Here is a 13,685-nt window from a genome sequence, read left to right as displayed (position 1 = left end):
ATCACACTACTGTCTTTCTCTAGTTTCTCTCATACCTGAAAGTATCACAGTGTTATTTTTCTCTAGTTTCTCTCATATCTAAAAGTATCAGTGTTGTTTTTCTCTAGTTTCTCTCTTATCTGAAAGTATCACACTGTTGTTTTTTTGTGGTTTCTCTTATGTGAAAATATCATGCTGTTTTTTTTAAGAGTCTCTCTTATCTAGAAGTATTGGTGATGTTCTTTTCTAGTTTATCTCTAATTTGAAAGTATCACTGTTGTTGTTCTCTGGTTTATCTCATATCTGAAAGTATTACACTGTTGTTTTTCTCTAGTTTTTCTCATATCTAAAAGTATCACACTGTTGTTTTTCTATAGTTTCTCTTACCTGAAAGTATCGTGGTGCTTTTCTCTAGTTACTCTTTTATCTGAAAGTATTGGTAGTGTTTTTTTCTAGTTTATCTCTAATTTCAAAGTATCTGTTATTCTCTAGTTTATCTCACATCTGAAAGTATCACAGTGTTGTTTTTTGCTAGTTTCTCTCTTATATGAAAGTATTACAGTGTTGTATTTCTCTAGTATTACAGTAATCTTTGCTATTTCTTTCACTGATATGTACTGTGCTGTTTATTTCCAATGTAGTTTACATTATAGTTGAAAGTATTACAGTAATCTTTATGCTTATAATTTCTATCATGGCTAAAAGTACCATAATGAAGTTTTTGCCTATAGGTTCCTTTAAAAAGACAGAAATTGCCTTTGTTGGTTCACCTTTAACTGAAGGTCTCAGTGTCATTCATGTATGTAGCTTCTCATAGCTTTTGTCATGTGTGTGTACACTGTTTTGTTTTTGTTGGTAGTTTTTGACATCTTACATTCATTTGGCTGTTTTATATTTCCTGTATTATGTATTGTGTTATGTTCATTGGACAGTATTCGTATATTTAATATATTTTGTTCATGCTCATTAGATGGCGCTGCTGTAATGTACTGTATTGCTTAATGTTCATTAGATTGTGTTTCCTTATTTTTTTGTGTTGTGTTATGCTCATTAGATTCTCTTCCTGATTTAACTGTATTGTGCCATGTTCATTGAATACTGTTCGTGTATTTAAACATATTGTATTATGTTGATTACCATGTTTACTAGTTTCTGTAATGTGGCATTATGCTGTATAAAGTTTTATCCCACTATATCACAATGAATCATGTCTAGTGACTCCTGTTCCATAAGCACTGTGATGTGTATATCCCATGTTAGATCTTATAATGTTATCAAGTAAACAGATGGGCCACAGATGTTGAGTATTACAACCTTGTTATATTGTAACATATTACACCTTCAGGAGTAATATTAAAAGATAAGTAATCATGCAACTCTACATGGTTTTCTCAGAACAGTTTTTTTTAATAAAATTTATCTTAGAGAACTTTTAACATTTTGATAAGATTTAAGTTTTTTCATTGTTACAATGCAAACAAAAAATCTTCAATTTCAGGAAAACCCAAAGGTCAAGGTCAAGAAGAACAAACTGTTCATAACAGGAATTTTAAAGATCGTCACAAACATCGAATAGGTAACCATAATCGTAGGGTCCAGTCAGATAGGAAAAAAGGAAGAGGCATGATTCCAATTTAGTATCGAATTACTGATTTAAAGGTTTGTTTCATGGCTAAGTGAGAATGTTTTAAAAACAACTATTTACATTACTGACATTTCCATTACATTGCATTATCTGATAAATGCATGGAAATTAAAGAGATAAATGAATGTGAAGCATTTTCTCACTGTTTCACAGTTTTAAAGTTTTCTGTAATCACTTATGGAATAAAAAGTCTTATTTATGACAGTAAAGACTATCATGCATGAATAACTATTACTTGGTTTCAGTCAGCTTTGTAAAACCTTTGGGGTCAAAACAAACTAAAGATGAAAATCAGTTTGTCCAAGTTTCAAAAATTCATTTTTTGTTTTTAACTTTTGATGAGGGAGATTGTATTAACTTGTGTGAGATCTTAATGTGATTCATGAAGATTGACTAGTATGTGACAGGACAGTTGGTTTATGAGTTTATTAGAACACTGCAAGTTTGTTTACTAGAGATTGGTAACCTTATCATTTTACCTTTGTATTCACTGTAGGCCAACATCGTAATGTTCATATCTGCAGCATACGTTGAATCCAGTCAGGTGTGGGCTGTCAGACAGTCAAAGTTCTGTGTGTTGGTACAAGCAGGGAAAAAGAATTTGGGATAAAAAGGTGGTATTATGTAATGCTAAAACAGGCAGTTGCATTGGTTGGGTCTTTCTTGGCAGAAATGGTTAAATATTAAGGAACGTTTTAATGAGATTAATTTGATCCATCTTGATTTTGTTTGTGTGCTTAAAATTAAATGGCTGAAAACAGGAAATGATATAAAGTATGTTGTGAATGAGACATTAACTTATGAAACAGTGTTTCATTTGCCTATTTTTAATCATTTCAGTTTTCATAACATAAGATGTCTCATTGTTTTCAGGGAAGGGTTTTGTCAATTTAACAAAAGCTTTATGGACCATGAAAGAAAAACAAGTTACTGAGTAGTCTTTTACAACATAAATAAAATAATGTCATTAAAAGTAGAAAATACACTTTTTTCTGCTGCAAGTATGGGTTAGGGTTTTATAAACTTGAAGGATTATTTAAAAAAAACAATAAAAATTTCCTTTTTAACTTTTGTGTATGAAGTAAGTGTAATAAATAAATCTCATGGAACCATATAAAGTAGCTTTAGATTACACAAGTTGTTTAATTTTTCTGAACTTCTAGTTTCTGTATTCATTATTACTAAACACGATTTTGTTAGTATACCATGAGAAATGTTATTAACTCATTTGGTTCAGTATTTCAAAATCAAACTATTTCCTATATTGCTTTGTGTGGGTTTTGCTTATAAATCTACCTCTGAGACAGGCTTAACACCACAAGACATTCATTTAAGTTTATGATGGGTGCTGGGGACTCGTTTTTTTATACGTTGTTTTTCCATACTCTTAAACTATATTAAACGTACATAGTTTTTTGCCATTTATATTCATCCTAAACTAAATTTGAAAGTGATTTTATCTGTGAAGTTCCTGGACACTGATTTGTAATTTTGTCAAATGCTGTTAGAATTCGTATACCTGTTTCAAAGCAGGATATGTTGTATGTTTTAGTTGTTATAACATCAAAACAAATCTGTAGCTTCATAGTAAGAAAGTCTGTAAAATTATTTTTATTGTTCCAAGAAGACAAGAAATCAAACTATACTAATATTACTTACCTTGAAGTGCTTTTTTTTTTAAGTACACCCTTCCATTTTGGAAAGATCAACTTGGTGTATGTGACGTATTTAATGTTGAAGAAAAAATGTACGTACATGCGGTAAACAGCTATATTTAAGGCAGTCATCTAAATTATTTTGTAACAAAATGTTCAAAGTGGTAGCTTACCAGCCATCTTACAAAATGTCAGTATCAATCAAGTTTGTTTAGCTATAAGTTATTAATATAACTGAAACATTATTCCATTGAGAAGAGCTTTTCTTTCCTTTTTTCTTTCTGTATAGAAGTTTTGTTTTGTACGAAAAAATTGACTGTAAACATTTAAATATGTATGTTGATGAGATATATTTTGACCAGAGAATACTTATATTTTATGTAGAGTGTAATGAGATAACAATAAAGTTTGGAGTGAAAGCTATTGTTACTTGATCATGACTTGAAGAAACTAATTTGTAGAAACGTTTAAAATAATATCAACTGACAATGTGGTTTAACCTTCAGCTTGAGAGAATATGTTAAACTTCTTCAGTCTTTCTACAATTGCACTTTCATAATAATAATAATAAAAGAAAACATTAGGGCACATTGCATTTATGTTCTTAATAAATTTATGAAAATATCAAATCTAACAGTAGAAGCATATAGTCATAAACATGTTGATGCATTGTATTTAAAAAACAGTACTCACCAATCTGTAGAACAAAGAGCTATTACCATGATAGTTTTGTACAGGTTGCAAATCCAATCCCTATAGGTGTTAATGTAGACTGCACCATCCCATAATGTAATCATGATTGAACTACAGCCTTTAACCAGTTGGATGGTGGAACAAATTCCATGCTCAGTAAATCCCACAAGCACTAGCTTTACATCAAAGGTTTGTTCTTTTCCTTCACCTTACTGCATTCAGATGTGTTTTTCTTAAGAAAAAAGAAATGTTTGGAAAAAGTGTATATACACACACACATATAAGATGGTTTGTGGATCACCTCGTGTTTTTACATTACATCTAAAGTTATGATGTTCCTCAAGAGCGGTTACCAATTCCTGTAGTGGTGACTGAAAACATTGAAAATCGATGACCAGACTGCCAGTACGCTCCAGATAATTGTTTCCATTCTTGTCTCATATCCAGGATTCTTGGAATTTTTGTCCTTCCATTTCTTCAGCTGCCTACCCCCGTCTCTGAATGACCCTGATTGTTCCAATACATACTTTTTCTTCTGGTTTCCACTTCTTGACAAGGATTGGGTGATCCTACCTTCATCATTTGCTGTTTGAATTACATAGGTTTCTTTTCTCCAGTCATATTTTATGGACTCTAGGGCTACATTGTTTTATCTCAATCTCTAAAGTCAAGAACAAAATTGGCATATTAAAATCCAAATGTAGTAGTGTCACACAATTAAAAATTATAATTCATGGAAGGATAGTGTTAACAAAAAGTTGTAATAAGTAGTCAGTAAACATTGTAGACATAATTAGCTACATTCTAAGGAACTCAGAACAGATTTATGTGCTTAGCATTGTCCATAAAACTTATGAGACAAGTTCTTATTATCCACATAGCTAATTCAGTACAAGTTAACTATATTTTTGCTGCTTCATTGCTGGCACCATATGTTTCTTGATCCTGTACCTCTAACAAGGATTCACAAGAGGTGAAAGTAGTAACAGTTGAAAAGAGAAACTTTTGTTTTATATAATGACAACAAATTGACACTTCTTTACCTTTAACATTTGCACTGGTATTTGACCAACATAGTTTTAGGGTAACACATTGTCACTCGCATATGAGTAACGCACAGTATATGGTTAAATCCACATCACACAAATGTGATTCACATAACTTTAAATTTGAGTGTTTTTTTATGGTTTGAAAATAATGTTCCTGCATGAAATCACTTAATTACAACTGTATGCCCTTTTAGAAAAACATTTTTTTTTAAACTAGGTCATTTATATTAAAAATAAAATATACATCTTGTTAGAAGAAAAACGATGTGAGATCCATGGTCCTGGAAGGATGTGTGCTTTCACAGAGGCCCAAGTCACTTATTTATTGAAATTTACCAAGAAAAAACATTTATACCTAACAACCCTAAATCTGGCAAATTACAATACTTCGTATTATTATTATTTAAAAAAAAAAAAAGTTTGATCAAAGTGAAATTCCACAGATATGACCATAGAAGTGAATGTGTTAGTAAGCTAAATTTTCTAGAAGACCTTATATATGTGAAACAAATTGTGTGTAAAATCTAATTTAATAAATAATAACTTATATTAGTTGCTGTTATTTCAGGATGTTTACCAGTAATTTAGATTAATATGTTTCATAAAAAACGTACATATTAAGTTAATTAACATCAAATTATAACTTAATTTCACTTCACTTGAAAGTTCTTTGATAATGTGTGCCAATATCAATAATCTATAAAAGTGGGAAAGACCTGTGCTAGTGTATTATTTCCACCTTACTGTCCCCATCCTGCATATAAAACATTTTATTCTTTCAGATATTTTAATAATTTGCTAACTACCTTTGATTTTGAGACATAAACAGCATGGTTTTCTGTTAAGAAAATAATTAAATATCTTGCGAATACTTTTTTTGATGTCCTGAAATCCCTGCATATTACATGAAAAATGCACTTTTAAAGTAGAATGTCATTTCACCTTTAAAACTATTTTAAATGGAAAGAAAAGTAGCTTCAAAATTATGTGTGAATTGTTCTAAACTTAGTGGCATTGGAGAGTATAATAGTGGTTAACTTGAGATATTATTTATTTGAATTAACCTCATGGTATGAATACCATTTCCAAGCTGGTATAGCATGTTTATAATTAATTCTACGTATCATAAGATGGTATATGTGCGAAAATACAATTTAAGTAATTATAATATTGATGGGAACCTTAACAGTGTGATAGAAGTGACAGATCTTGATCTTAGGAAGTATCTACAGTAATAGTAAATACAAGTTTAAAGAGGTTATAATGTTATTGTATAGGTCATTGGGCTACGTTTGGAGTACTATGTGCGTTCAGTCGTTTTGCACTCCTTTTTTTTAGAAAGGACGTTGAATTGTTGGAAAAGATTCGGCAGAGAACTAGTAGGGATATATCTGGGATGGAGGGGTTGTCATACGAGGAGAGTTTAAGAAAAAAGACGAGTTGGAGGGAACCTGATTGAGGTGTTTAATATTATTAAAGAAGCTAATAATGTTAATGTGTCATCATTTTTCATATTTAATGGTGAAAATGGTAAGACTAGAAGAAACAAGAGTGACGTTTGGAAAGGAAGGAGCCATTTTCAGCTAAGACAACCTTACTTTTTTAACAGTGGTTGGGCTTTGGAATAAGTTTCCTTCGAATGTACTGGATGCGCTTAAAGGGTATGTAAGTGAAAGCTTCATATATAGGGTATCCAAGAAGTTTGGACTCGTAAAGAAAAATGCAAAATTTATTTATTATTGAAATTTTATGTTGTTAACAACCATAAATATATCAGTTCTTAGTGTGCTGTGTCATCGTAGTATTTAGTTTCCTGAAATATGTACAGCTGACTTTAGAAATGTTTATGTTCAACGTTAAGATTATAATGTATATTTTCCCTATGGGTCCAGACTTCTGGGACACCCTTTATATTTTAATGATAAGGGCTGGCTTTGAGTTGTCGTATAATTTATGTTAAAAAGTTAAACTTAAAAGAAAAATTAATATGAATAGCAAACAACTTGTGATAAAAAATATTGTATATATAAATATAAGTTCTAGAATAGTAACACTATTTTAGGATAAAGTGAATAAATAAAATTTTCAAATATTGATGACAAGAAAAAGCTGTATTTAAGACTAACGAACACCGAATAGCTTTCTTTGGAATGAAGACAGACGGTGATTTGTTAATGATTACTCGCAAGTTAATGTATCTTGATGACATAATGTGTGATCGTGTCACATGATTTCAAAACTTAGTAATAAACGATCAGTGTGAAAAGTTCTAGTCTGTGTTATGTAATTACTTATTAAATTTCTGTAATTACTTCATGAAAATTAATTAATGTTAAGTTAATTAATTGACTTTTCTATTTCTTACGCTTTTACTTAAGTTTTAAAGTAATTTATCATCTAACAAGAAGAAAATTACATAAGTGGCTACATCTGGTGCTTTGTTTCACGTGCTAATGAATAAACGAAACCGTTTGAGATATTAATTTATTAGTACGTTTCACTGTTCATAAGTTGGCGCTCGTGTAATTTGCCGCCATCGGTAAGAACGTAGTGATACTATGTAAGTAAAGTACTATGAGTTCACCGCCTCTATCGTCTGCCGATCCGTGTTCTATCAGTGTTATATTTTCATCTTCAAGAGGGTTTGATTGAACGTTTAACTGGAAGACGTCAAGACACGTAAGCTAAGAAGTAGTGTTGTTACTACATCGTAACATTTTTTTATATATATATATATTCAAATTCTGTTTCTTATTGAATTAAAAATAGCACGCAAAGGTAAACTGGCAAACACATGGAAAGTTTCAGTGTAAGCACATAATCCATAAATCGTAAGATAGCAAAATGACTGAAGTTTGGTGTGCATATGTTTTGAAAAGTAATAGCATTGAAATGTATAAGTAATTTGTGTAAGCGTGCTTACAACGTGTAGAAAATTTGACGTATGTCACATATGTACGTACAGTAAACTTTGAGTAATTTTATAAAAACTATAAGGCATTGATACTTTCTGTTCATAGTCGGGAACTTGATTTTTAAATTTAAGTATATTCAAATATTTTGTGTAAAATAGTATCTTTTTTATTATTAGTAGGAAAATTTGTGTTCTTAAAGTATTAAATTTCTGCGCCCTTAGTGGGACAGCGGCATGTCTGCGGACTTACACCGCTAAAAACCGGGTTTCCATAACTGTGGTGGACAATGCACAACAGATAGCCCATTGCGTAGCTTTGCACTTAGTTCCAAACAAACATAAAATCACACTTCTGAAAAACGGTATTGGGTTAACCAAGCACTCACTCCAAACTGGCCCGGCATGGCCAGGTGGGTTAAGGCGTTCGATTCGTAATCTGAAGGTCGTGGGTCCAAATCCCCGTCGCGCCCTTTCAGCCGTGGGGCGTTATAATGTTATAGTCAATCCCACTACTCGTTGGTAAAAGAGTAGCCCAAGAATTGGCAGTTGGTGGTGATGACTAGCTGCCTTCCCTCTAGTCTTACACTACTAAAATAGGGACGGCTAGCACAGATAGCCCTCGAGTAGCTTTGCGCCAATTAAAAAACAAAACACTCCAAACACATAATTATTTGGTGACCGTACATGATAATAACAAAAGTTTAACGTTTGCCCCGGACTAGTACACTTGTACGCAGTTGCACTTGTAGCCAAGAGTTCATAAATAATATTTTCAACTGAAATTTCCTCGCTAATGATACTGAGACTAGCGTGAAAATAAACTTTATACAAATCAATCGAGTAACTGAATATACGCGATAACTGACACTTATCTGAATACTTCACTCTCTTCTTAATCAGTTAAAGAAATGAAAACTGTTTCATCTCTTCACTGATTGTCGTATTTATTTTTAGATATTTTACGTATTCTGGGACAAGTATCTTAAGCTTAAATTTGGCGTCACTATTGTGTTAGCAGCTTCTCTAACAACGTTGAAAATACAGTTTACAACAACGTATATTAAAATTTATTGTCTAATATGGGTTTCAGTAACTATGTGTGGTTTTTGGTAGAGATATTTACAAATAAATATTGTTACAGGCGCATTATGGCAACATAATGGTATATAATAATGATGCTACTAAGAAAAGCTAAGTGAAAAAACGGTTTCCACCAAGTTAAAATATATAGCCTCATAAGAAGTTAAGTTCCTACTATCAAGTTTCCCCACAGAAAAGTCGTTTCATACTTTCCTTGCTACGATTTATTATGATGAAAAAATATTCCAGTTTTAAAATGAATAGAACACAGAGACTTGTAGTACCTTTGAGTAAAAACAAAAGACTGTGATAACAAGTGTTAAGACTTGACTGTTTGGTTTTAAATTTTAGAAGTTTATAAAACCAGTTGAATTGGAATAAAACAATATTTGTTTTTTATCGTTCTTTTCTTTTTACCTGTGCGTATTAGAATTAAGTCATGGTCTCCCTAGTACTTCAGCCCTCCTCAAGGCTTACTTCACTAACTGGAAAATTGTTTTTCTTTCGATAAAGCATACTCTGTTAATGTTCTATGCACGTTGCTACTGTTATAAATATTAAGCCTATTTCTATTAGTGGCCTAATTTACCTGTCAGTAGTCAGTAGTATAGCTTTGCGCGAAATTCAAACAAAAAAAAAAACATCGATTTTCCTTCTCAGAGACTTCGATCCAAATATACCCAATAGAACTGGCGATCTTAATATCACTTATCTCACAAACAAACAGATCTTTCCTACCTTTCATGCTTAAAATAAACTTCGAAACCTTTCGGAAAATTTTAGTGGGGGCGCAAATAAATTAAAAAGCTGAAAATGATTTAAATTTTTAATAAATTGTTATTAAAACAAATCAAGTGTAATAGTGTTTAAATAAGTTAGGCCTGGCATGGCCAAGCGCGTAAGGCGTGCGACTCGTAATCCGAAGGTCGCGGGTTCGCGCTAAACATGCTCGCCCTCCCAGCCGTGGGGATGTATAAGTTACGGTCAATCCCACTATTCGTTTGTAAAAGAGTAGCCCAAGAGTTGGCGGTGGGTGGTGATGACTACCTGCCTTCCCTCTAGTCTTACACTGCTAAATTAGGGACGGCTAGCACAGATAGCCCTCGAGTAGCTTTGTGCGAAATTCCCAAACAAACAAACAAAGTTTAAATAAGTTATACAAAAAGAGTTTATTATATATAAAAGCTGATAAAGAATAGGTGATCAATATGCCTAGATTTTTACATGAGAGCTGAGCCTTGTCTACGCTTTTCTTTTCTTCTTTTCTTTAGTGAGTTGTAACTCCTGTCGTCTCATTGCACATTGTTACGATAACTGATGATATAACTATCAAACCCGCATAACCATTTAACCAATCAGTTATAAGACTGTGTTCGAAAATTCGTCAAATTCCATTCAAACAGTGTCGGGTTATTTTTTATTATGTCTTGTTTAACAGAAGTTATCCGGCATCAAATGTTATTCGCATGGAAATTTCGATCTTTTGGTTTGCATAATATCTTCATTCAAACAAAAGTGGAGGGGGTTACATTTAGCGGCTACATTACTTCAGTAAAATATATCGAATACCAAGTGATAGGAGCCGTGTTATTTTATAACTGTTGTGTTATCTATGTGTAAGTATTTTTATTTATTCATTTGGCTGACATCCTTATCCAAGGCACGTGTTCAATTAACCAACGTTGTTAAAAATACACAACTTATGACAATAACTGTAACTTACTATTACACTTGTACGTCCATATTTATTTTGTGATCGAGCTGTTATTGTTCATCTGCTTTTTTATTGTTTATTAATCAGTGATGTCGAGAAAACCCACTTGTAGAGAAATATATATGCAAAAACGGCTCGTTTGGATTGAGAAAATATTTTACGTATAAGAGCGAACAACGTTTCGACCATCTTCGGTCATCGTCAGGGTCACAAAGAAAGAAAGAGGTAACTGACCGGAAGCTGACCACATGTTTGGAAGGGGTTGTGTAACTGAGTGTGGGAATGTAGAGGGCGGTGTTAGATGTTTGAATATATAATTTTATTTTATTATATTTAATATAGGTATAAAGGCGTTCCGTTATGTTGGTTTATTTTGGGGTTAAGTTGTTGTATAAGTAAGGCTTCTTTAATTTTGAGTTTGTTTATGTTTGTTTCTTTATTTTGTATTTGAGTGTTTTCTATGGTTATGTTGTGTTTATTTGACTTGCAGTGTTCGAAAACGTGTGATGGTGACTTTTTTATGTTATTTGAATCTGGTTTCCATTTTTCTACTTGTTTCTCCAATATAGAAGTCGTGGCAGTTATCACATTGTATTTTATAAATAATGTTGGTGTGGTGTTTGTCAGTGTAGTTTTTACATAGTATAGACCTCAGTTTTGTGCCTGGTTTTTGAATAAATTTGGTATTAACTGGAATGTCATATTTTGTTACTAATTTTTTGCCAAATGTTGGTTATTTGTTTGCTGATGTCAGGAATATATGGTATACAGCAGTATATGGTTTCGTGGTTTTTTGATTCTTGAGCTGTATTTACTTTAGTTGGTGGTTGATTTTGCTTTTTGTCTAGGTGTGTGCGTATAATGTTTTCTACGGTTTGTGGAGGAAACTTATTGATGTTGATGAAGTATTGTTTTATTTTGTCTAATTCATCGTTAATTTTTTAATTTTATCTGGTGAGCATAGTTTTATGGCTGTGTTTATTTGGTTTCTTAGTATGTTGAGTTTTTGTTTTGTTTCATGTGCCGAGTCCCAAGGAATGTATAGTCTAGTATGGATGATTTTTCGGTGGATTTCTGTTTTGAATTGTGTGTCAGTTCTTGTAATTTTGAGGTTAAGAAATTATATTTGATTGCTTTCTTCCTGTTCACATGTGAAGTTAATGTTGGGATGTATAGAGTTAATGTGATTAAAAAAATTAAGCGTGTGTTCTGTAGATCTGAATCCCTCAACCGTGTCATCTACATATCTGTACCAGTATAGTGGTGGATGTAATGCTGTGTTAATTGCTTGTGTTTCAACTTGTGTCATAAAAATATTGGCTAGAACTGGTGATACTGGGTTGCCTATGCTTTGACCATTTGTTTGTGTATAGTTGTGGTTGTTGAACATGAAGTTTGTCTTTATCGTGGTGAATTCTATGAGGGTTGTTAATTGGTTGCTGGGAATGTCTATAGTTTGGTTAGGGTCTCACTTATACAACAACTTAAACCCAAAATAAACCAATATAAAGGAACTCCTTTATACCTATATTAAATATAATAAAATAAAATTATATATTCAAACATCTAACACCGCCTTCTACATTCCGACACTCAGTTACACAACCCCTTCCAAAAATGTGGTAGCTTCCAGTCGGTTACCTCTTTCTTTCTTTGTGAACCTGACGATGACCGAAGAAGGTCGAAACGTTGTTCGCTCCTCTACGTAAAATATTTTCTCAACCCAAACGAGCCGTTTTTGCATATATATTATTGTTTATTGTTATGTTCATTAAGTATGTTTAATTAATCAACAATTTTATGTTAGAACGACCATAAATTTTAACGTGCTTGGAATGGTGATTGTTACATAAAGTTCTGGCCAACAATGTTGCAATAATACATAAACTCAGCTGAAGTTTTTACTCCTACAGCCACCAGAGGGCTAATTTTTTTTCAGTTGTATTAACCTCCTGCTGCTCTTCAGCTTCAGCTTTGAGACACTTCTGCGATCAGTGACTGTCAGTTAATTAATCATGTGAAATACTGTGGAAGGGTGTTGAAAGTGCCACTTCTTTACTGCTACCTCTTCCTACAAGTTATCCTCACCGTTGCACAGTGTACAGTACGTTTTAAATATATAGATATTGAGTTCTTAAACTTATACAGAACTTTTGGTTATGTTATAATGAATACTGTAATAACGTGTTATGTTATAAATAAATTGTGTGAAGGTTAGAATTTTTATGTTATTTATCATAGCATCCACCCACACATTTTCTCAAAGTTCATAACCGGGAAAAAGGACGGGTACTTTAATCTGTATATCATAGAAAAGGAATTCTTGTTTATGGAAACAGCATTTGTACTTGTAAATGAGAATTGCTTCATCAGAAAATAGTTTATCTTTTCATCAAAATTTCACGTATCCAGCAAATGAACTTTGGTTCCCAAATGTTGCTAAAGTAAATGAAATAATTTTCTTAAAAGAAAAAAAGTATATAATTTCGTCCATTAAGCATGTAATAATACGGTGCTTCTTTTTTGTACTGTACGGAAAACTTTGACCTGGGTCTAAGGATGTGTTCTGTAAAACTAATCTGATAATTCTGTTTGAAGAGCAGTTTTATTAAATGTTGTACATAGATGCCTAAACGATGGAGGAGGGGGGACATAAGAGACACTTTCCACCCTCTTTTAAATACTTTTATAAAAAAAATGCTCGCCTCCTTCTATCACTAGTTCTTTATAGTTTCTTCCACTCAAACATACACTTAACAGAGGTAAGCGTACGTGAAGTGTAAGTTGTAAAAGTGTCGCAAATTAATCTGATGCATACGACAGTACTTATTCGTTTGAGTAAGAGACACGTGCACCATACATATAACTGCTTACAAAATGGTTATGTTAAGTCTTAAAGTAAAATTTGATGATGACAGCACTTAGATAAAGTTGCAGTTTCTTTTTTTATGGGATA

The 13,685-nt window shown here is 32.3% G+C and overlaps 1 protein-coding gene across 1 annotated transcript in view; it reads left to right on the top strand.

Annotated features, from left to right (window-relative positions):
* LOC143233646 (activating signal cointegrator 1 complex subunit 2) overlaps positions 1-3,698 on the top strand; it is a 38,599-nt gene extending 34,901 nt beyond the window's left edge. Inside the window, exons 19-20 of the mRNA XM_076470103.1 lie at positions 1,478-1,638; positions 2,121-3,698. Of these exons, the coding sequence (XP_076326218.1) occupies positions 1,478-1,617 (140 nt within the window). The 3' untranslated portion in view covers positions 1,618-1,638; positions 2,121-3,698. The remainder of the gene's footprint in view (positions 1-1,477; positions 1,639-2,120) is intronic.
* The last annotated feature ends 9,987 nt before the right edge of the window (positions 3,699-13,685 follow it).

Source organism: Tachypleus tridentatus, chromosome 12 (assembly GCF_004210375.1).
Source record: "Tachypleus tridentatus isolate NWPU-2018 chromosome 12, ASM421037v1, whole genome shotgun sequence".
Taxonomy (NCBI): domain Eukaryota; kingdom Metazoa; phylum Arthropoda; class Merostomata; order Xiphosura; family Limulidae; genus Tachypleus; species Tachypleus tridentatus.
This window is presented reverse-complemented; position numbering and strand designations above follow the sequence as displayed.